Consider the following 22,794-nt stretch of genomic DNA (forward strand, 5'->3'; position numbering starts at 1 on the left):
GTGGGACTTTCTTAATAAAAATTATGTATTTCTTCAATTTTATATTAAGTGTCGTTTTAGATTTTAAATTTTATTTCGTATAAATGTCGTTTTATATTTTCAAGGCAAATATTATATTCCTTTTATTTCATAATCATTCTAACCTTTTTTGTTACACAAAAAGTATCACTTTACAATTCCAATGCAAATTATATTTACAGCTGAAAATTAATTTCAAACTGTATCAATTTTATCTCAAATATTATTGATGAGATAAATGTAATTAATAGCAACTTGCGTATATTTCTATCATTTTTTTAATATGTGTGAACATGTCAAAGTGACACTTATTTAGAACTAGAAGAAGTATGTTTTTTTTTAATTTTTACCATTAGTTTTAGCTGATTAATTAATAAAATCAAATAAAATAATATACTCCCTCCGTTTCGAATTAGATGTCGTTTTAGAGCAAAAATTTTTGTTTCAAAATAAGTGTCGTTTTATAATTTCAATGCAAAATTTATTGACTTTTTATTCTGTTCTATTTTTCTGTTTGTTGAAATTTGGTTAGGTGTATTGGTAATGATGTTTTTTTCTAGTAAATATACAAAATTAAATATTTTATTAATATGTGTGTCGAAGTCTAGAACGACAAATAAAATGAAACGGAAGGAGTATTAAAATAGATAAAATAGAAAATTTAATCATTTTTTTTAATTTGTGTGTAACAACCTGTAAATATATTTATAAAAACAGATGGAGTTTATGCATACATCATACCGTGACATAAAATATTGCAAGCTTACAAAACTAATAACATCCATATAAAAGATGATAATTGCTGATCTGAAACTCTTATTATATTTCAAAATTTGCTCTCTCCATTTTAGATATTTTTTATAACACCATATTTTTTTCTATTTATAAAGAGAAAATCCCAAAGGCAATGAGAAATGAGAAGCTGGTTCACAGTCTTCTAGTCCACTTGAAATCAAAAGAACCAGCAATGGCTTCTTCAATATCCCTCTTCCTCCTCCCTCTCCTTCTTCTTCTCTCACACGCTTCAGGTATTTTTTCTCTTACTCATCATTAATCTCAGACATTTAGATTAATCATATACTCATAAAATTAATTAATTACATCATACTAAACTATTGACATTTTGGTTCTACTTTATGTGACAAGAAGCTTCAACGGTAATATTCTACAACAAGTGCACATACACAGTCTGGCCGGGCATCCAAGCTAGCTCCGGTCAGCCGCTACTCGTCGGCGGCGGATTCAAACTGTCCCCCAAAAGAGCTTACACTCTCCAACTTCCATCGCTTTGGTCTGGTCGGTTCTGGGGCCGTCACGGTTGCTCCTTCGATAGATCTGGCCGTGGTCGTTGCGCTACAGGAGACTGCGGTGGTTCCCTCCTCTGTAACGGAGCCGGCGGTGTACCTCCAGCTACTCTAGCCGAGATCACCCTCGGCCATGACCAGGACTTTTATGACGTCAGCCTCGTTGATGGGTATGTGTATAAATTAATAAGTAAATATAGTTCATGTCTCTTTTAAAGTTTAAACCAAAGTTTTGATTCGGTCTTTGTGTTATAGGTTTTTTTATATATACTAATATTCTTGTTAATCTATAAACATGACAGATATAACTTAGCCATGTCGATAATGCCGGTGAAAGGCACAGGGAAGTGCACCTACGCAGGTTGTGTTAGCGACTTGAACAGAATGTGTCCGGTTGGTCTACAAGTCCGTTCACGTGACGGGAAACAGGTAGTAGCCTGTAAAAGCGCATGTTCTGCCTTTAACTCACCTCGCTACTGTTGCACCGGCTCGTTCGGTAACCCACAGACGTGCAGGCCCACGGCTTACTCCAAGATCTTCAAAGTAGCTTGCCCTAAGGCCTACTCCTACGCTTACGATGACCCCACTAGCATCGCCACGTGTACCAAAGCAAACTACGTCGTCACTTTTTGCCCCCACCGTGGCCGTTGATTAAGATCTCAGCTTTAAATATAATTAAGAATAAATTTATAAATTTACTCTGTTATTTGGTACGAGGTTTATTTTTAGTTATTAAGACTTTTTCAGCTTAATGACGTAATTTACTGCTTTCCAGCATAATGTTCTATCTGTTCTTCGTTGATCTAGAGCACTTAAGATTTCAACGATTTATTGCAAAGATCATGCATTACACGTTTAACAACTTTAGTTCGCTTAGTTATGCCAAGTTCGCTTAACAAGTAACAACCGCACATAACTATACTACCCCGCATGATTTTTATTACTATTCTTAGTAACACATGTATGTAGTATGGACTTACACTGATTATACGTTAACTAACAAATTTTATAGAAATATATTATGCATGAGAGGAGGAAGATTGCTGCTTAGATTGGTGGTCCACGTGTTTTATTTTTCCACATTATATGTTATGGTTTCAAGAAAATGTTCATAGAAATATCAGATGCCAGTCATGTTTCAATAAATATTCAATTATTAATGTATATTGTCATATTGAATGGAAAATGTCATTATTAATGTATACTAGATTCTTTGTCCGCGCTACGCGCGGAAAATGCTTTTACATATTATTTTTTATTAAATTAATAGACCAAAATAGCTTCTCTATATTATTTATAAATCTTGTGTATTTTAAAACAATTTAATGGATTTAGAATTCATCAATCAGAAAATGTCTAAAACAGAAAACTAATGTATATAGGTTGAGTTTTTTTCTTTCTAAGGTACATATTGTTGCTTTTTGAATATGACATTAGTTGTTGTCCCAAAAATAAGGAGAGAATAAGACATTAGTTTTCTATATAATAAATGTCTTTATTAGCTTTTTGACCAAAAAAATAATGTCTTTATTAGCTTCTGAACGGATTAATGTGACTCATATAAAGTAAGAACCAATATTGAGGTAAATAATAATTTTCTGTACAGTTTAAGGAGTCAATTATCAAAAATTATGAATAAATTTATTTTCCATTAACATTTATATATGTTGGATTAGTGATTGTTATCAAGATAATTTTTTTTATTCTTATATGCTTTGAAAATTTCAAAAATTATTGTCCGGGAACTTCTTATGAAGAAATGTACAAAAGTTATGCGTAAGATATCTATATTATTAAAATAGAAGTACACTTATAAATTACCCCTTAGAATTTCAATTTATTTACATCTCAATGCCACTAACGTAATAAATGATCCTAACTTTAAGCATTAATTGTTTTTTCTTAATTTAGTCCATAATTATCTAAACTCAATTCACAACAAATTCATATAAATCTTAAATTCAACTAATCTCACAATTCAAATTCCATATATTTAGGATCTTCGTAATTGATAAGTGTCAATAATAAAAAATATTACAAAAAAACTTTTAACATATATAGTAATAAATCTGTTTTATAATCACATACTTTCCCAAAATTTTACTTTGTAACGAATTTTAGTAAAAATCTATTTCACTATATAATAAAAAAATATGAATTGTTATAAACCATTATAATATATACTTCGATGACATAATAAAATAAAGAAAATATGATATATAGGATCTTTTAAACATAAAACAATAATTTATCTAGATAAACGTAAAATAACATGTAAAGGTCACCTAAATCGATTTAGGTATCCGTTTACTAAATTTTAAATATGATATTATTTTAAAATATATAACTATATATTTTTCATTATTTATTAGTAATAACTAAAAAGTAAAAACCACATAAAATATTATCTGTATAATATATAATTATTTTTTGTTAATGCATTATTGGCACATATTTTAATATAAATAAAAATCCATTGAAAATAAAATACAATAAATTTATATGATAAAAATATGATACATGTATATATAAAAATAATTTATAAGAAAATATCAATAAATTTATTAAAATACAAATAAATTTGATACATGTTAGGAAAATATCTTACATAGATGCTATATAATATATACAAACCATAAATTTGAAAATTGTAAATAATCTGAATTAGACATGAGAACATTTATTTGAACCGAAGAGCCGAACCAAAAAATAGGTTGAGTTCGGTTTGGATCCTACCAAACGGATCATATATCTTTAGAATTAAAAATCTGAAATAGAATTGTAACCAAACAAAAAAAACAAATGGGTATGATAATTGCTATAATAGAATTTACATACTTAAAATATTAACTATATTTATTTTTAAAATAATCAAAAACATTTGAAATAATATTTATAAACCGAAATAAAACTGAATTACCTGTACCTTTTTATCCAAAAATATAAAATCTGAATTATCCAAATTTTGATTCGAAAACAAAAAAAAATGATATTTAACAAAAAAGAAACCGAAATTTTATGATTTTAAACCAAAATTAACCAAAAGTCTAGAACCGAACCGTAGCCGAATATGATATGAAAGTATCTTGGATATTGGCAACTTTCTATTTTTCTTAACCAAACTAAAAACCAAAAACTAAACCGAAAACGAATCAAATAGAACCAAATGTCCACGACTAATCATGATAATTTTAATGAAATTTTGATAAAATAATATCTGCGCACAACGCGGATCCGTATCTAGTTTTACTCTTAAACCAAAGTTTTCTTGTTAAGATAGGAAGTAATACATGCTTTTAGTATATTTTAATTTTAAGCCAAAATTGTCTTATAAATGTTTAATCTCATTTTTTATTTTGTATAACCATTTACAATCTTCAGAAATTTCTTTTTACATTTTAAGCTTCGGTTGTGGGGGTGACATAACTATACAGAATATATTACATAAACATCATGTAGTGGAGTTATTATATATTTCTATAGAAAGCTACAGAAGTAAGGATGTGTCGTACCTGTACTCTTCAGAGGGGGTGTAGGAGGTAGGTTATCTATTCTTTTGTAATCTACTAATCTCGATCCTTAGAAACAATCCGATTGCAAGTTAGAGATCTGGATTTAGGTTTGAATTTTGATGGATTGTTAAAAGAACTCTTACACTTACGTAGCCTTTTGGCGTTTTAACAATGGGAATTATGAAGTTAGTTTTTTTGTATTGTTTCTTGGAAGGTCTAAAAGATTTAAAAACGAAATTGATAGCTTAATCTTTTTCTATGCTGGGTAAATGAGGGTTATTCAGTACCGTTTCAAACGTAGGAAGGTTGAGGAAGGATGTTAGAAATCTTGGATTGAGTCTTTATTGTTAGATTCTCTTACGTTTTCTGAAGAGGATAGTATTTAATTGCTTTGTGTTTGACTTGTTGCTAAATTATGGAGTTAATCACGTTTGTGATTTGCTGTAAATATAATGTAACTTTATCTAACGTATCTTGACAATTTATTATACGTACAACCTTAGAAAGGCTCATAAGAACAAATGTTTTTACACAATTGTAACGATATATAGGTAAGCAGGTAGCTAGTAAGAGCACAAAAGCTCAAAAACTTGCCAAGTTACACAGGAAACTTAAACTAAAATGGCTAGAAAGAACATGTGGTAGCAATGTGGTTTCCTGCCGAGGTTCCTGTTACGGGTGGAGTGTCTAGAGGGAGGATATTGGTCACAGTTATAGCTCGGGTCTTGCCTGATAAGGTTTGCTCTGTCACTTTCACACAAAACTTATGTCTTTGTCCGATTGTGTTGGTTAGAGCTTCCGGGACAGGAACCTCTTGGTCAACTCCTTGGTTGTCATTAGCCTGACATTCAGCACAACAGTGTGAGGTCAATTCATCTGAGATTATAGACTGATTATTAGTTACCTCAAAGTAGCTGCTAACTAATTCCGATGCATGCTTCCCAGTAAGTGCACGACCATCATCACCAAGTAGTACAAAAACAGCTTGGTCACTGTTGTCATCAACAAATAACTTTACAGGGTACCTGTTATGAAAAAATCAGAAGCTAATACCAGAGAAAGCACTATGGAATATTGAGGCTAGAGTTCTTACTATGATTTTCTGCAGAAGTCTGTTGCAACCCAAAGGTAAAGCTTCATCACAGGCAACTGCAAAAGATCACACTGAATGTTAAGAGAAGTACATGGAAGTGGTGTTTTAGAAAAGAAAAAAAAACACGTACTCATGTAATTGCACATGAACCAGAAGATGTCTCACAGCTGCTATCTCCACTTCGTCAAGGACGGGACGCTCGGTGAGAGTATGTCCATTTACCAACTTCATGTGGCCAACAACATATGTTACATTGTTCACGAAATTTATAAGTTAGATGACTCCAAGATAAGAAGTTTAATATTTAACCAAAACATGAAAAACAAACACACATTGTCTCTAAGTAATCAACAGCTTCCATTTATACTATGACATGCTATGATGATCATCAAAATCCAAGAGTGAGGGTTAATAACTTGTGCTACCTAACGCTACAAACTTAACCGAATAACTTTCATCTACATGTGCATCTTTCAAAAGTTATTTCAGGCAATGATCTAGACAAACCAATAACTCGGAAACACTTTATTCATCCACATGACTTCTTTCAAGAGTTACTCTGAAATTGAATCAATCACTTTACGCTTAAAATATTCGAGAGTTCTGTATCTAAGAAGGAACTCGGACTTTAAAATACATCCAATCACAGATTCTGAGGGAAATTAGAGAGCTTACCATAGAAATTCTGAGGGAAATTACAGATCAGACGGAACCGCAGCTGAGCTTCATGAGGAGCCAGAGAGATATCTCTGAAAAACATCACTTTTTCATCAGAGGCGGATGAGATAGGGGACTTTCCATTCGGTTTCGTCGCCATGGTTGAGATTTGAGCAGTTTCTAGGGTTTGTGTTTGTACAAAGATAAGAGGATCAATATATAAAGAAGGAGGATCATAGGGAGATGAAACGAAAACATAAAGCCGAAATTTATTGATGAAATAAAAGAGGAGTTTCGTTTGTGTAGGTTGGATCGATCAGAGCTCAGTCTCTAGGGTATCAAGCGGAGAAGACGAAGAGATAGAGGAGAAGATCCTCCCGTAGTCGATTTTTTTTTTTTTTTTAGATTTCAGGAAAGACAAGAAATGAAAAATGTAATGGAATTACAAATGAAGCCCAAATAAGCCTGAAGCCCAGACGAAAACTGCGATATGTTTTATAAAGCCCAGACGTGAAATGCGATTGAAGTCCAGTAGAGCTAGATAACGGATCTGACGTGGACGAAAGCTCCTTTCCTATTGGCCTGAATTAATTTGCTGACGTGGACATGCTCTCCTTTGATTATATTAGCCTTTTAGTATAGTATATATAGTTTGTCATATTGAATGGAAAATGTCTCTCACACGATTAGTTTCAGATCCTACATGGAGCAGAGATTGACGTGTAGTGAAGAACATATTCCTTGTTTGGATTTACCCACCACATCAAGTCGAAGAGGAAAATAGTACATTAACTGATACAACTAGTCTATACAAGGGAATACCAAAATCGAATAATTAACAAAGGAAACCGTCCAGAACATCATGGTCCAATGGTAAGGACGGGCTCCTTCCTGCACCCAGATTGTGAGTTCGAACCCTGCTGGAGGGAACTAAGTCATGATTTCTGGACACCAACACGGATATAGGCCTATACTTTAGGGCCCATTTGCATATCCGGAGAGATGATCTATCCGTGGACTGCACCTCCCCTTGGGGATTAGTCTGGACCTTTCCATAGGCTCGGGATACCCCAAGTTAATCAAAAAAAAAAAAAAAAACAAAGGAAACCGTTAGAAGATTTGTGTGTTACTAAAACATGTACGTAGAAACTGTTTATTTGTGGATTGTTATGTAACATTTAAATTTATGTTTCGAAGGAATTAAATCATAATACTGTAACTCCAACATTTGATTATAACCTATTTTGAGTCGAACATTTACGAACCTCTGGAATACATGGATTAATTAGTTAAAAGTAGAAATAAATATATTTAGTTAATGAAAAGCTTCTAAGGGTAGAAATACAAAAGCATTGAGCATCGTTCATAAAGAAAGACAAAAGAGAGCACCAAGGGAAATCGAAACTCTATATAAACGTCAAACCTCACAACTCAACGATCCACAACACAACAAAACTGCAACGAACAATGGCGAGCGCAGATCCTGAATCCACCAACAAACCATCGTCCACGGACATGGACCTTAAGAAGGTCTTCAACCAGTTCGACGCCAACGGCGACGGTAAGATCTCTGTCTCTGAGCTCGGCAACGTTTTCAAATCCATGGGAACGTCGTACACGGAGGCAGAGCTCAACCAAGTGTTGGACGACATCGACATCGACCGCGACGGTTTCATCAACATGGAGGAGTTCGCCGCCATCTGCCGCTCGTCCTCCTCCGCCACAGAGGTACGTGAAGCCTTCGATCTCTACGACCAGAACAAGAACGGTCTGATCTCGTCCTCCGAGATCCACAAGGTTCTCAACCGTCTAGGTATGACGTGTTCCGAAGAAGACTGCGTGAGAATGATCGGGCGTGTTGACACTGACGGCGACGGAAACGTTAACTTCGAGGAGTTCAAGAAGATGATGTCGTCACCTGAACTTCTCAACAAGCAAGGATCCGCCTAGGGTTCCGATTCGCCCTAATTTTTATGTTGGATAATGAGATCCATGGTTACATATAATATTGTATAATGCTACTTGTTTACATTTCTAGGTTAACAAACAAATCGTTCTCTTCCTATATATGGAATGATGAACGTCTTACCTGTGCAAGTATGATTACTTGCTGTTTAAGCAATCGATAAACATATTTAAACTTCAGTTTTTAATGTCCTTTCCTTTGCGTTTTTGTTGGCATCACTTTAGAATAAGTTGGATATCATGTGAAAGGAATGCATTAAATCAGATATAATTCAAAAGACAATCTAATGCATAGTGAAATTGTCATAGTTTAATTGTGTTTTGCATGTGAACGAATCAGATACTATTCGTTTACTGACTCCACTGCAACTGTTTTCTGCAAGAACTTGGTCAATCAAAGATGCCATATGTATGGTGTGGACAGGCCTTTTCAAAAAGTTCGTTTAAAAATAGTAAATAATTATTTTGATTGTCCTTGTGGTTGACAAAGTCTGATTCATTTTTGAGTGGCCGTAAAATTTGGAATTTGGATTTTATAAATATATATAGAAATTTTTGATAAATGAATGTCAAACCGAACCAAAGGGCTCAAATCATGCCGAGGATTAGGCCCACACGATTTCTGTGTTGGAGACAGAATCCTTTGGTGGACCAAAGGAAACTCTTTTTTTCTTTATTTTTGTGATTATGAGCTCGAGGCAGCTGTCATGTTAACAAATACGAGCATTTTAAGGGCCTATATATTCGAGCCCAACTAGTATTTCTTAACAGGCTGAGACTTTTTTCGGTCGAACTGAATATGTTCTGTGGTGTATTACTATGTCAACAAGAATCAGGTTCCCTTGTTACTGCTATACTAAATATTTTTGTATCTACATTATCTGCCCTACCAATCTCTTCAGGTACGACTCAATTTTGTATCTATGTACGTGAGAAACATAAGGCATGGTGTAGGTCGATCTATCTAGCATTTAGATTAACGGTACGCATGTACACACGTAAGATCAGGGAGTGAAACATGTCCCTTTCTTAGTTCTAAATTTCTAATAATGGTACAATCATCTGATGTCTCCATCTCACCACTTAAAATTAGTTGAGAGATTTCGTGTTTTCTTAGTTATATAACTTGCGTATCCCCTTTAACAACTATCATCATATTAGCTAACAAATTGCTTTCAACCATTTTTTGTGCTCACTTAATTTAGACTAACCATGGGAAGAGGCAGTTACCATCAAAAGTTTGCAGTGACACAAAATAACACGTGGCAAAACTTGGTGTAAAATACTTTATAAGCATGTGAACTTGAGCGAAAATGTCAACATGCAATAGGATATTGGTATGATTGATTATTATTGAACTTCATGATATCTAATCAGCACAACAAAATTACACATTTGTTTCTCAGAAATATAAAAGTAAAAAACGAAGCAAATTAATGCAGTAGTACTTTGAGTAAAATTAGCATGACTTTGTAACTATTTGTTAACTTTTTCCTGTAATCCCAACAAAAAACAATCATAAAAAGGAAGGCACCATTATCATTATGTTGTAATCCATGATTTCACATGCCAACAGCTGCACTTATGATTGTGATCCCTCTCTTATTAATTCTTAAAACCTAATCGACAAAACACTTAATTAATACTCCATTCTATTGATTCAATAGCATTATTACAATCTCTTTGACGCCATCCTTATCTGATCCTATATCCTTTTTCTAAATCAGTTTTTTTTTTCTTTTATACAAGAGTACTCTACATAGTCACTATTTCAAAATATTATTAATGTTTTTGACTATAAAATTTCATCAAGTACTATTTTCAACCAAAAGCCATATTCAGCGGAGAAACTTTCCTTCCCTTTTCATTTCTTCCTTTACTTCACCTTTGTCCTTCTTTGTTGCAACATATAGTCATCATCAAACCTAATCATAAGAATAGCTCTGTTATCAGACATATGGCGGAAGATTCATACGATGAAGAATGTGACTACCTATTCAAGTCGGTGCTGATCGGAGACTCAGCCGTGGGAAAATCAAACCTCTTGTCAAGATTTTCCAAAGACGAGTTCCGGTTAGACTCTAAACCAACCATCGGAGTTGAGTTCGCTTACAGGAACGTTCACGTCGGGGATAAGATCATCAAAGCTCAGATTTGGGACACCGCAGGTCAAGAAAGGTAATAATAGTACAAGTCTTCAAAGTGCTTCGATATTATTCTCATTTGCGTTTGCGTTTAAAACGCACTAAACTCATAATGTTTAAAATGAAATCTTTGAAAGCAACCAAACTCACGGACATAGTTTTGCAACCTCGTGACTTTATCTACACTGTTCTTTATTTTGTATGTTTTCTTTTGATCTTTTATTTTGACACTCTTTTAATATTACTGTCACAACATTAAGAAAAAAATAGTGTAATAAAGTGATAAAAGTAAAGTAAGGAGAGTAGTATTCGTATTAAATAACAACAATAGTTTGGTCAAAATTGTGGAAATAATAATTCGAGGAATATTTAGGTCAAAACGAAAAAGGTCTAAATACTATAAACAAAGTTTTTTTTTCAGAATACTATAAACAAAGTTTACCCTACAAAACTCAAATGGTGGAATTATAATTCACAAATTCAAACGGTCATAAATTCAATTTGAATAACAGTCTAATTTAAAAGTATATAAATTACTTCCGACATATATAATATATAAATATATTATCTCATGTATTATGTACAGATATATAATTAATAATTTGAATGTATTAATTATGATTAAGTATTATGTATATTATGTTGTTGATATATTTTGATGATGTGAAAATAATTAAATAAATATAACAAAAACATAAAATTTAAAAATATTAATAAAATAACTAAAACGAATATTAAAAACCTAGAAATTAAACTTAGTTAAGTTACGTTGATAATTTGATATTTAGTAATGGTTGATGATGTTTTGTGTTTTTATTTTGTGTATTATGGGTAAAGATTTAGAGCAATTACGAGTTCATACTACCGTGGAGCATTAGGGGCATTGCTGATATACGACATCACAAGAAGAACAACTTTCGTCAACATCAAGAAATGGCTTTTCGAGCTCCGAGAGTTCGCCAATCCCGACACCGTCGTGGTCCTCGTCGGCAACAAATCCGATCTCCGGCACTCTAGAGAAGTCGAAGAAGAGGAAGGTAAGAGTCTAGCTGAGTCGGAAGGTCTCTGCTTCCTCGAGACTTCGGCTTTAGAAAACGTCAACGTTGAAGAAGCTTTCCTCGTGATGATCAAACGTATACATGAGGTTGTAACTCAGAGGAACGCTGCTTCGGACAGCAAATCCAACGGTGTTGCAACGACTGATCATGTTAACGGTAACGGTACGGTTGTTCCAGTTGGTAAGGAGATTGTGAATATACATGAAGTTACTGCAACTCAACCAGTAAGCTCTTCTTCCAAATGTTGTTTCCAGTAAATAATTAAATGTAATTTTGGTTTTTTACTGCTTTAACTTGTGAGCCGGTTCGGTCAATGATGTTTTCATCTGTTTGCTTTGGATGCTTTTTTACGCGCAATCAAATTCAGTTTCTTACATGCAATCTTTTCTTACACAATCTCATCTAGAGAGTGTTGTAATGATAGAAACTCAGAATTTTATTTTCTAAATCACAAATTAGAGTAATCTTGCAGCTGATACTCTCTTGGAGGGCTCCTTTAGCTTTCTTGCAAGTAAGTATATACAAAAGAGAAAGCCAAACTTGTCACACACACTACACAAGATGATACAAAAAGAGATGAAATTGAAACTGAAACTGAAGAGAGATACTTACTAAATAGCAGCTTCTTCAGGTAGATTCCTACTGTAAAAAGGAAGCTCGAAGAGAAAGACTCTCTTGCACCATCCTGGTAAGTTCCCATACACTCCTCTCGGCAAAAGAATCAGAGGACTAAAGATCAATCAAAGATAGAAACAGATTAAGTATCTATCTTCAAGGGGTTACTAAACCGTATCTATAGCAAAAAGTTCATATGGTTAAACCTTGTACTCTTCTTATAGAATCGGTAAGCTCCCAAGTGGCCATGCTTTTTGTCAGCCGATGCCTGTTTATATTTCAAATCAACAGTATGAGATTCAGAAAGTAGTCTCAAGTAGAGAAAGAGTGAGAGAGAGAGAACCTCTAGTAAAGGTATGCCGCTGACGAAAAGAAGTAGCAAAGTGAGAAAGACTGGTCCGAACACTACAAGATACTCAGCACCTTCTAGAACAGGCGATGCAGCCACAAAGATTCCCCACCACAGTAACATCTAATAACATCCCATTTTATAATACATTTAACCAAAAAAAAAAGAAAGAAAAAAAACTCAAAAAGAGTTGTTGATGAGAATACAAACCTCACCAAAGTAGTTTGGATGTCTTGAATACTTCCAAAGACCAGCATCACACCATTTACCTCTGTTCTCTGGAGCGTTTTTAAAAGAGAGCTTCTGTTGATCAGCCGCAGCTTCAATCAAGAAACCGAAAACCCACATCGTCCAGCCGATAACATCTGCGGGTTTAAGAGATCCTCCTCCACCATCATCACTTGAGTTAACGACGGTTAGAGGTAAGCTCACGGTCCAAACCCACACGGCCTTGACATTGAAAGATAAACAAAGAAGTGAAAGTTAAAAAAAACTGGCTGAAGTAGAGAGAGAGAGAGAGTAAAGGTTTAATATTAAAGCTTTTATACCTGAAAAGTCCAGAAAACTATTAGTTTCACCAGATTTTGACGCATTTCGTCAAAGCGTCGATCTTCACCCCATTGCAGGATCCTGAGAAAGAGAGTGTGTTATGGTATTATGACCAGAGAGAGAGGTTAAGGAAACAGTTATAAACTGGGCTTGGTAGAGACCTCATTAGAAGAAATGTTCCCAAGCGAAGACCCCATACCACAACCAGCAAAGTCAAGACTATCTATGAGGAGGATACAAAACAGAACACAAAACATGTAAGGAAAAACAAGAGAGGGAGATAAGTGAGACTCACCTGGCGAAAATGCCACGTGGATTTAAGAACAAGAGTCAGTAGAGCAAGTATAACGAAGTTTGTGCTTCCTGAAAAACATTAAACACACATCCAAAATCTTGACTCCTACGTAACAAATACTCGAGGAAGCCGAATCAAACAGTAAACAGAAGCAGAAAGAGGAGTTGGTAAATAAAGGTTGTACCTGCAAAGTCAGTGACTTGATCGATCTTGAAAAGAGCTGTGATTACAAAGAATATTAACTGGTAAACCACCTGGCAAATCATAGAACACATCAGTAAAACACCAAAGCGGATATGAATGAAGAAGCATCAAGATTCAAAAATGGCAGGGGAATTACAGTGACAATGGCAGTGAGAGACAGGAAATGCGAATCCAGAACCGTTCCCATTCTATCCAACGAGAAAAAAAGAGAGAGTAAAAACAGAGAAAAGAAAGAAACTTGGATTAGAATAGAAGAGAAGCGATTCGTTATCCTCTTTTAAGAAAGCTCGCCGTTTTTTTTTGACATTGTGTGGCTGTGAACAAAACAGCGTGCCGTTTATTTGCCTCTTTCAATCAAACACTAACCGTATCCTGAGGTTGGAGTAGCTCCACTTCCAACTTGTAGATCCATAGTACCTGACAAAGTTCAAAGTCCATACGCAAAGAGGGTAGAGTTTGTGATGAATGTATATCGACCATCATACGTTCGGGTGCTTTTCTAAATATTTACAAAACTAAAAGGCATTCATTCAAGCACAGATGAACTGTGAAAACTTTTGAGTTCTCACTCCTCAAACTATTTCTTTGTCAACGAGTTTACAAAATGATATATATATATATCATATAGTCAAATAAGCTTTTTCAGGTTCTCTCCCTTTTTTTACAGTTTCAATTTTTGTAAAAACAAAACAGAGGAAATTTACGCATTGAACATGAACATAATTCACCGGCAAACACACGCGCACACACACACACACCACACGAGAAAGTTGTCCTTCACCCTCTTCAATCTTCAATCCTCCATGAATTTGCGTTCAATAGCTCTATTCACAAGCTGTGTGAAAACCAACTGAAGCTGAACCAATTAAAAAACCAGAAAAAAAAAAGCAAAATCTAGCTTAGTCTTCTCTTCAGTTTTCCTTTAAACAGTGAAAAGAAAGCTTTGCAACTTTGGTCTTTCTTTCTTTCTTCTTCTGTTATCATCATTCCTTTTGTTCCTGTTCAGTTGTTGATGAAGAAGCACTAGGGACTGGTCTTGGGATGTTTGAACCTGTTACAGGTTTCTGTAGCCGCTTTAAAGTAACCATGATCTCTGCAAAACTTGGCCTTAACTTTGAATCCCTAGTAAACCAAAAAAAAAAAAGCCACTACATGTATCAGCCAAATCATAAGTGTTAAATGTCCCTAAACGAACAATAAGAAGGCGTCAAAGATTCAAGCCTATGTTAATTGAGACTTGGTTTAGTGAAATCATGTGTGTGTTTTAAGCATTACTACTTCTAGTGAAATCATGTGTGTTTTAAAAGCATTACTACTTTTAGATTATTATATAGATATACTCACGTTTGCCAGCATTTACTAATGAGTTCTGCAATAGCTGGATCGACAAAGTCAGGAATGTCAAGACGCCGATGCTGAAACCCAACTGCCCCAACAACTTGCATCGCGTTCATCCTTCCCCATGGTTGCTGTAACGTAAAGAGTTCCCACAGAATCACACCGTAGCTGTAGACATCGCACCTGTTTCAGGTAAAATCATATTTCCCTGACGTTAAACCTTTTGATGAGCAGAAGGAACAAAGACACAGAGAAGAAACTAAAAATAAAAACCATACTTCTCATCAGCAGGTTCGTTTCTAAGCACTTCTGGAGCCATCCATTCAGCCTGAAAGACGCAGATTCAAACCTAACTTAAAAGTAACAAACAGGCAATTTCGAAAGGAAGATATGACAAAGCGCCTGGACTGGAGATGATAACTTCCTTCTAGCAGCTTACCGTGCCTGCTGTTGACTTTGAAGAGAGGTACGTGCTGTTTTTCATTCTAGACAACCCGAAGTCACAGACCTGATACATATGCAAAGCCATTACCGTTATGCATATTATCTAAATTGATACAAAATTTATGAAGACAGTGCTAACCTTCACAACCCAGTTTTTGTCAACTAGAAGGTTCGGGGACTTGAGATCACGATGGACAATCATAGGACTACAGCTATGCAAATAATTCATTCCCCGGGCCTGAAAGATATTAATCAGCTATACACAGATATAATAGAGATCAAAACGTGTGAGAATGAAAGAGAAAAAAGATTAATACAGCATCAAGAGCCATCCTTAGCCGTCTCCTCTCGTCTAACTGGTTATTAGGCCGATGGATTAACCTATACAAGCTCCCTCTGCACAAGTATGACAAAATACTATTGTAAAGATAATTCTATGAAGAGAACATATAAAATGAGAATCACTTAGTATCAGATTAATCAAGCCTGCAAATATCATAAGTATTACCTAGGAAGAAACTCTGTAATAATTGAGAGATTCGGTGGACGGGTCACAGCTCCCATGAAGAGAACAATGTTTGGGTGTCTAAGCTTTTTCATTATTTGGACCTTTTAATCAGAGATTAAAATGATAATACATTAACAAGAATATAATAACATGTGTTTGACATAGAACAGCAGCTAGAATAAAAGGCTCTGTCGTACCTCACTTCTGAACTCCTCCAGTGCCTCTCCTGTAAGGTCTTGATCAAGGAACTTCTTGGCAGCCACTTCCTACCAAGTCCAAGAGTTTCAACAACATGGGAACTCAAACTACGGAATTGCTTTTAAGTATTTTCTTCATCCACTTCTATTCACAAAGCTTAATAGTTATAGCATTCCATAAAAAATTAATTCAATAGTATAAACTGAAAATCAAATAATACTACTACTACTCACAGTCCCGTGCCAATCTCCCCGATACACTTCTCCATAAGATCCTGTATCAAAAGAGGTAACCGTTTTAGTTTTTTATAAAGTTAGTTACACCAAAGTAGATAACCAAAAATGATAAGTCAAGTACCGAGTCCAATGCGTTCTCCCAAAGTAATCTCTTCCCACAAAATCTCACAGTCAGAGACATCATCAAGTGTTCCATCAGACTTGGAACTTTCGTTGCCAGTAGATCTGTCAGATATTCTGTCACCTGAATTTGGCTCATGAGGGGAGTCCCCACTTCCTTCAGGCTCATTTCCACCAGAACCAGCATCCCCATCGCTGTTCGAACCTAACTCAAGATGCCTTGACACGGCTGCAGCTGTTGCCACAACTGCAGCAGCAGTGGCCGTGGCTGCAGCTGCAGCAGGGAGTTCTAAGGTGGAGGACTCTGTGTTTGCAGTCTTGGCAGCAGCAGCAGCAACCATCGAAGATGCGACCACAGCCGCTGCAGCTACAGCAGCAGGCACGGTTCTGACATATTCTGTAGAAGACGCCTCGGAGGTTGAAGAATCAGACTGACTAACAACTTTGCCATGATCATGTGGATGATCATGTGCATCTGCTTTAGGTTGCAGTCTTGGTAACGGAGGCAAAAACCGCACTGGACCAAGATCGTTCTGGTGTCTTCCTTGCTGGTGAGCTGTCTCTAAATCTTTTCCTTTCTCTTTCTTGGTGGCTTCAGTCAGATTTTTTATTTCAACGGTTGTATCCAGTTGCTGGGGATAGACTTCGGAGAATAGATTGGGCGGAGCTACAACTCCACTTTCAAGTAATACATCATGAAGCTTCTGAGCTAAACGTGGATTCTCTTTGGCAGCATCGATCATATACTGTGAAACATCTTTGACTTTCATCCTCCGTGCAGCTGGGGAGCTCACACCTTCAGTCCAAGAAGGTGATCTCATATGGGTGAAAGAATGAATTGGCCTACTAGAGAGATTTGCCACATCTTCCTTGGAAATATTTGGACCAGCAATGAGATCGCCTCCTCCTCCTCCTCTTCCGGATTGGTTTCTCTCCTCAGAACTTTTGGTACTAGAACTATGTTCCCCTGGAGGCAACTCTGCATTCTGTTGAAATGACCTTTCAATCCCATTGGAGGAAGAAGCTGCATGAAATGAATCATTGTCTCCAGGAGTAGTGGAGCAGACAGGTTCGTCATAGTCTACTTGTAGTCCAGCTGCATCAGCTGGAATAAGCGTACCGGGATCTCCCATAAGATCAACAATGTACTCCCTGAAATTCACATATACTTGATACTTAGTCTATACCACAGTCAATAGATAATACATTGGTGTTAGTGTGATGATTACCTGCCATCATCAGTCTTAATATAGTTCATTGCCACATCTTCAGAACCGGTATATTGCTGTCCTTTGACTATCCGACAAGGAACACCAACGCTATCACACAAAACCTACAAAAATTTCAAATAAAAGAAAAGTATGAGTTAAACTCATTGGATCACAATCTGAAAAGAAGACCCTCCTCTTTGTTATTATTACTTTGAATAACAAGGCACGGTGACGAGCCAATCCAATAGTAAGAGAGCCAAGCGGCAACACCATGCTCCCAAGAGTGGCTTTCAAACTGTAGCTAAGACTCCTCCAAGCTCTCAACATGCTATCCGGATCAACAACCGGGCCACCCATGTAATCACCGACCAAAACAGCCAGCTTCCTCACCAGCTCACTGTTGACAAAACTAGAGGAAGAAACAGACTCCGTCTTCTCGGCGATATCAACAGCCATCTGCTCAACTCTCAACAGATTATAATCCCCACTCCGGTTGACGAGAACAGCTTCCCACGTCACGCCGTCAGAGACAGGTGTCCCTTGAAGATCAAGCAAAGGAGGTATCTTTTCCGCTGAGGAAGAAGCGTTCAACACTCCGTACAAGTCGTAAAACCCGTCCAAGATCTTGTCATCATAGCCAAGACAGTTGTAATTCTGCAAAAACAAAATAATAAAAAAAAAACAAAAACAGAGTAAAAGCAGAGAACTTTAAAGTAGAATGCAAAACCAAAACAGAGTAAAAGCAGAGAACTTTAAGTAGAAAACGAAAACAGAGCAAAGCAGAGAACTTTAATAGAAAACGAAAGAAAAGGAGTTGACTTTATGAATCAGAGACATTACCCAGTAACGATAAGCAACGAGCTCAGCAGGAGAGTTGTTGTCAGGAGCGGAAGAGCCTAAGGTGAACTGCTTCATAGCCTCGATCTGAGCAGCTTCGGGATCCTCTCTAGCGCTCAGCTCCAAAGCCAACTGTATCTGATACTCTTCTTCAACCTCTGGATCCTTAGAATCTTGCTGCTGCTGCTCCACGAGGGGAGGATCATCGCCACCGTTATCAGCAGCGTCTGTGTTCTTGGCGGCATTGAAGGAGTCTGGTGGGCTTGGGCTTTTTCGATGACCAACGGAGCTTAACCAATTCGATAAACCGGAGAAGGGTTTGAGTTCAGGGGTGGTTTGAGACCTCGATGACGAATCTGGAGGAGGAGGTGAGGGTGATGATACATCGATGGACTTGTTATTTGTGGTTGGAATCGATGATCCGTCGTCGGATGCTGCTTCGTCGGGTGGATTGGGAGTGATGTGGAGTTTCTTTAGAAAGTTCTTCATGTTCATCTTCATGCTCCGAACGCTATCGGGCATTTCAAACACCGGGAGATCCCGAGTTCGAATCCCAGCGATCAACGATCAAGTCAAACCCCAAAAAAAAGAGACTTTTATATTCTTGTCAATCAACACCGTATGAAACTTTTCGCCGGAGTTTATCTAAGTAAGTAAAAAAAAAAAAAAAACTTTATTTTCTGGATTTCAAACGGCAGAGGTTGAGAGGTAAGTGAGAACCTCAAACACACACAAAGGAATTGAATTTTTCGCAGCCACTCTTTTTCGATAAATCACGGAAAAAAAAGAAAAGAAAAGCACACCAAAACCCACTCAAAGGAAATTAAAAGGAGCAAAAAAAAAAAAGAGAAGAGAAAATTGAATAATAGTGACAAAATGCTCCGTACAGTGAACCTCTCTAAGTATATCTCCTCCTTTGTCAAAAGAAGGAAAAAAAAAAACTTGTGTCTCTCGTTTTCACTCCACTTTCTTTTTTCTCTCTGTCTATAGGAGCTTCGCGACAGACAAGTGGAGAGTGGTTCTTCTCTCTCCTCTATGCAGAAATTAACTCCTTTTTGGGGGGCGTTTATGGAGTATTGTAAGAAAGAGTATTATACTGTGACATGCAAACAAAAAAAGAAAAGAGAAAGGAGAGGCGTATCTTTTTCAACCAGCTGAGTGCGTGAACCTGAAAAGATGACGAAGAAAAAGATTAGACCGGATGATACTTAAATTGCACAAAGACAGGCTTCACATTAGTTCTTGTATTTAAAACGGTTGCCTTTTCTTTCCACAAGAAAACATAGTAGAGATTCTACATACATTCTACACCATTTCTTTTTTTCATTCCCTACACAAATAGTAATTTTTTAATTAACTTCGAAGTAAAACTTGTGTGAAATAAACAAGGATATGTTAGAATATTTTGAAGGTGATTCAAAGAGTTTTGGTCATTTCAATAATAAAATAAAAATGAAATGGGTTTTCTAGAAATTTTGAAAAATGCTGTTTTGGATCTTTTAGTATTCTTTTGAACAAAAAGGGGAATAACCATTAATGTCACAGCAACTTGCTCAAACAAAAAGAAATAATGTCACAGCAAAATTAAGGCCTATAACTTTTCATATTGAGAATGACTAGAAATTGGCTTTATTGTTTAATAAGCTGTCAATTCCGAGTGGAAAAACAAAATGAAAAAGACGATTTAACTCTGAATATTCGCATGAGAAGATTATGCACGTGAGAAAATATACTACTATAACGCATTGTCTTGCAGAATATAAGTGAGCTCGAATAATAAGTTAGTTAAGTAATTCGTTGGTTTTATTCTATAATAACGCTACCATTTGTAAAAGCCCTAACAACAATTAATTGATTTATTAGCATATCGCTCTAGGGCTGGGCAAATAAACCGAACCCGAAAATCCGAACCGAATCCGACCCGATAAAAATGAATCCGAACCGATCCGAACCCGACATAAATACCGAATGGACCTTGTTTTTTGGTATTTCGGGTTATGGGTATTATCCGAATCGAACCCGAATCTAAATGGATATCCGATAGAACCCGAAACATTCAAAACCCTAGAAAGATTTTATACCAAACATGATCTCAATTCCTAATATGTATTCAAAATACATTAAGATATATTGAACATCTAAAATACTTATGTATTACATAAAGGTTGGTGGTTCTATTACATGAAGATTGATGGTTAAAGGTGACTGTTGAATTTTTAAAAATTTGATTTAGATTTTGTTTTAAACAATGTTTCTCATTTCATGAGGTCGTGGTTTTCGTTTTATGATTTCATTCATTTGGTTTTCTTTTTATCAATAAATATGTTTTCCTTTCGTTTGATTTTGAATGATCATGGTTGATGTTCGTTTCTTATTTTTAAATCGATTTTATTTATATTTTAGTTACAAAAAGATACAAAATAGGTATTTGAAGCCAAAACAAACTAATTTTACTTATGTTTTGGTTACAAAGTAGGTACAAATCAGATATTTTTAACCCGAAGAACCGATTGGGATCTGAACCCGAAAGTACATTGGGTTGTACCGGTTCTTTGAAGATTTACTAACCCCGACCCGAACCCGATAGAACCCGAACCGGTCCCGAACCGAACTTTCAAATAATCCGAATGGGGCTGATTTTGATAAACCCGAAAAACCGAAACCCGATTGGATAAAACCGAAACCCGATTGGGACCCCGAATGCCCATGCCTATATCGCTCTATCAAATATCTTTATCAAACAATATACAGTATGTGTGTGTGCAGCATAGTTGCTTTTCATAAATAAATTTCTTGCTCCATACACACTTATTTTTTTGCTGTATAGAATGAGCTTTAATAGTATATTTAAAGTTTTTATCTATCTTATTAAAACAAAAACATTCTGTTGGACCTAACATTTATTTTGTAAATTTTTAAATTAAATACACCTTTATACTTTATAGTTAAACCTACATTAAATCACTAATGTTTCTTTCTTTATACTACTATCTATGTTTCCAAACAATATACTTATTTCTTTATACTATTATCAATGTTTCCAAACAATATATTTTATATACTACTATCAATGTTTCCAAACAATACAATAATTAATCTTAGTTATTTTATATCCATCATTTTCTCTTTAAAATTTTGTAAAAACGTCATAATTTCGTAAGTTGCAAAATAATAAACTTTAAAATTTGGATTATAAGATTACAAATTATGAAACTATTACAATTTAAATCAAATTAGATTACATATTGGTCATCTATCAGTTCAATCAATTAGTCTCGGGTTTTAGTGACTTTTTAATATGAATATTTTAAAAACCTAAATTGAATTGTTAGATCTCCGGATTAACCGGTATAATCACAGTCGGGTTGAATTAAAAACACTGATTTAAATACAAAATATTTTAAATACACTCTTTAAAAGTTACCAAAATATTTGTTGAGTTATTAGTGAAATTTTTCATCGTAAAATATTTCGCGCTTCCAAAGCGCAGGTCAAAATCTAGTTTAAAGTTTAAAACATAAACTACATTAAACTCTGTGCCTGAGATATGCCCACGTCGTCCATTACTTCGTCTATAATGTAGCATTTTAAATCTTGTAGCATGTGTATAGTGAATATATGTTTTTGGTAAACGTATAATGAATGCAATATAGTCTGGATATTTTCTTATACATTACTTATGTAGTGCTTACAAGTAAAAGTATAGTGAACTCATAGAATTTGATTAATCTATCTAGTGGTTACAAGTTACAACAAAAATAGACATCTCTGCCGCTATGTATCTATTGATCATGTCAAAATATGGACGACCACACGTTTGCATGTGTGGTATATGCAACTAGTCAATCATTGTATCCATCGTGAGCTGTGAGCCAATAGTCGACCACACATTTACTTCACATTTTCTTATTTCTCATTAATTATTATATTAAGTATGTGTTGGTAATTCCGGAATTCTACACAGAATATTTTTAAACAAATCTCGGCTCAGCTCATTGTATCCACACGATTGACGATTGTGAGGTTTCAGAAACCAACATTTAATTCCATGTATGGAGAGTTTGCATTCTTTTGTTTCCACTATACATTCATCTGCTGAAAACTTTAAGATTGTAATTTTGTTAACATGTACTTCGCCA

The 22,794-nt window shown here is 35.4% G+C and overlaps 5 protein-coding genes and 2 long non-coding RNA genes across 9 annotated transcripts; 3 read left to right on the top strand and 4 right to left on the bottom strand.

The window, feature by feature from the left end:
* Window positions 1-870: 870 nt before the first annotated feature.
* Window positions 871-2,102, top strand: LOC108824399 (thaumatin-like protein). 2 transcript variants are annotated; one of them, XM_018597818.2, is made up of 3 exons: window positions 871-1,046; window positions 1,168-1,492; window positions 1,625-2,102. In XM_018597818.2, exons 1-3 carry the CDS (start codon window positions 926-928, stop codon window positions 1,971-1,973), a joined length of 795 nt encoding a protein of 264 aa, XP_018453320.2. In that variant the 5' UTR covers window positions 871-925; the 3' UTR covers window positions 1,974-2,102. The 2 variants fall into 2 exon arrangements, with proteins under 2 accessions (XP_018453320.2, XP_018453319.2); XM_018597817.2 differs by having other exon boundaries at window positions 877-1,046; window positions 1,165-1,492.
* Window positions 2,103-5,293: 3,191 nt separating this feature from the next.
* LOC108826216 (uncharacterized) lies at window positions 5,294-7,122 on the bottom strand. The gene is made up of 5 exons (XR_001945392.2): window positions 6,603-7,122; window positions 6,058-6,152; window positions 5,928-5,983; window positions 5,739-5,859; window positions 5,294-5,675 (listed from the first exon to the last, which is right to left on the bottom strand). It is a non-coding gene; the product is annotated as an uncharacterized LOC108826216 (long non-coding RNA).
* An 832-nt stretch (window positions 7,123-7,954) lies between these two features.
* On the top strand, window positions 7,955-8,729 carry LOC108825658 (probable calcium-binding protein CML26). Its single transcript, XM_018598986.2, has one exon. It carries the CDS (start codon window positions 8,052-8,054, stop codon window positions 8,532-8,534), a length of 483 nt encoding a protein of 160 aa, XP_018454488.1. The 5' UTR covers window positions 7,955-8,051; the 3' UTR covers window positions 8,535-8,729.
* A 1,339-nt stretch (window positions 8,730-10,068) lies between these two features.
* Window positions 10,069-10,680, bottom strand: LOC130499983 (uncharacterized). Its single transcript, XR_008938844.1, has 2 exons — window positions 10,543-10,680; window positions 10,069-10,474 (listed from the first exon to the last, which is right to left on the bottom strand). It is a non-coding gene; the product is annotated as an uncharacterized LOC130499983 (long non-coding RNA).
* Window positions 10,473-12,125, top strand: LOC108827181 (ras-related protein RABA6a). Its single transcript, XM_018600534.2, has 2 exons — window positions 10,473-10,727; window positions 11,531-12,125. Exons 1-2 carry the CDS (start codon window positions 10,507-10,509, stop codon window positions 12,006-12,008), a joined length of 699 nt encoding a protein of 232 aa, XP_018456036.1. The 5' UTR covers window positions 10,473-10,506; the 3' UTR covers window positions 12,009-12,125.
* Window positions 12,066-14,047, bottom strand: LOC108827179 (uncharacterized). 2 transcript variants are annotated; one of them, XM_018600529.2, is made up of 10 exons: window positions 13,900-14,047; window positions 13,744-13,813; window positions 13,560-13,627; window positions 13,426-13,487; window positions 13,264-13,345; window positions 12,926-13,165; window positions 12,710-12,838; window positions 12,573-12,634; window positions 12,364-12,480; window positions 12,066-12,251 (listed from the first exon to the last, which is right to left on the bottom strand). In XM_018600529.2, the coding sequence occupies exons 1-10, from the start codon at window positions 13,948-13,950 to the stop codon at window positions 12,248-12,250; spliced, it is 885 nt and encodes a 294-aa protein (XP_018456031.1). In that variant the 5' UTR covers window positions 13,951-14,047; the 3' UTR covers window positions 12,066-12,247. The 2 variants fall into 2 exon arrangements, with proteins under 2 accessions (XP_018456031.1, XP_018456033.1); XM_018600531.2 differs by having other exon boundaries at window positions 12,066-12,255.
* A 241-nt stretch (window positions 14,048-14,288) lies between these two features.
* LOC108827178 (probable serine/threonine-protein kinase SIS8) lies at window positions 14,289-19,815 on the bottom strand. The gene is made up of 13 exons (XM_018600528.2): window positions 18,659-19,815; window positions 18,029-18,472; window positions 17,837-17,940; window positions 16,609-17,759; window positions 16,485-16,525; window positions 16,251-16,319; window positions 16,054-16,154; window positions 15,863-15,941; window positions 15,685-15,783; window positions 15,541-15,609; window positions 15,380-15,429; window positions 15,108-15,284; window positions 14,289-14,885 (listed from the first exon to the last, which is right to left on the bottom strand). The coding sequence occupies exons 1-13, from the start codon at window positions 19,175-19,177 to the stop codon at window positions 14,747-14,749; spliced, it is 3,042 nt and encodes a 1,013-aa protein (XP_018456030.1). The 5' UTR covers window positions 19,178-19,815; the 3' UTR covers window positions 14,289-14,746.
* Between the last annotated feature and the right edge of the window lie 2,979 nt (window positions 19,816-22,794).

This window comes from Raphanus sativus, chromosome 9 (genome assembly GCF_000801105.2).
Source record: "Raphanus sativus cultivar WK10039 chromosome 9, ASM80110v3, whole genome shotgun sequence".
NCBI lineage: Eukaryota > Viridiplantae > Streptophyta > Magnoliopsida > Brassicales > Brassicaceae > Raphanus > Raphanus sativus.

Bases quoted from the DNA above. Each gene is read 5' to 3' on its own strand.
- LOC108825658 (XM_018598986.2), top strand. From the start codon at position 8,052: ATGGCGAGCGCAGATCCTGAATCCACCAACAAACCATCGTCCACGGAC.
- LOC108824399 (XM_018597817.2), top strand. From the start codon at position 926: ATGAGAAATGAGAAGCTGGTTCACAGTCTTCTAGTCCACTTGAAATCA. The intron at 1,047-1,164 runs GTATTTTTTCTC...TTATGTGACAAG, and splicing joins TCTTCTCTCACACGCTTCAG to AAGCTTCAACGGTAATATTC. The intron at 1,493-1,624 runs GTATGTGTATAA...TAAACATGACAG, and splicing joins GACGTCAGCCTCGTTGATGG to ATATAACTTAGCCATGTCGA.
- LOC108827178 (XM_018600528.2), bottom strand. From the start codon at position 19,177: ATGCCCGATAGCGTTCGGAGCATGAAGATGAACATGAAGAACTTTCTA. The intron at 16,526-16,608 runs GTACTTGACTTA...CTTTTGATACAG, and splicing joins GGGAGAACGCATTGGACTCG to GATCTTATGGAGAAGTGTAT. The intron at 15,610-15,684 runs GTTAGCACTGTC...CATATGTATCAG, and splicing joins ACAAAAACTGGGTTGTGAAG to GTCTGTGACTTCGGGTTGTC.
- LOC108827181 (XM_018600534.2), top strand. From the start codon at position 10,507: ATGGCGGAAGATTCATACGATGAAGAATGTGACTACCTATTCAAGTCG. The intron at 10,728-11,530 runs GTAATAATAGTA...TTATGGGTAAAG, and splicing joins GACACCGCAGGTCAAGAAAG to ATTTAGAGCAATTACGAGTT.
- LOC108827179 (XM_018600529.2), bottom strand. From the start codon at position 13,950: ATGGGAACGGTTCTGGATTCGCATTTCCTGTCTCTCACTGCCATTGTC. The intron at 13,814-13,899 runs GTAATTCCCCTG...ATGATTTGCCAG, and splicing joins CTCTCACTGCCATTGTCACT to GTGGTTTACCAGTTAATATT. The intron at 12,481-12,572 runs GTTTAACCATAT...ATTGATCTTTAG, and splicing joins TTCTATAAGAAGAGTACAAG to TCCTCTGATTCTTTTGCCGA.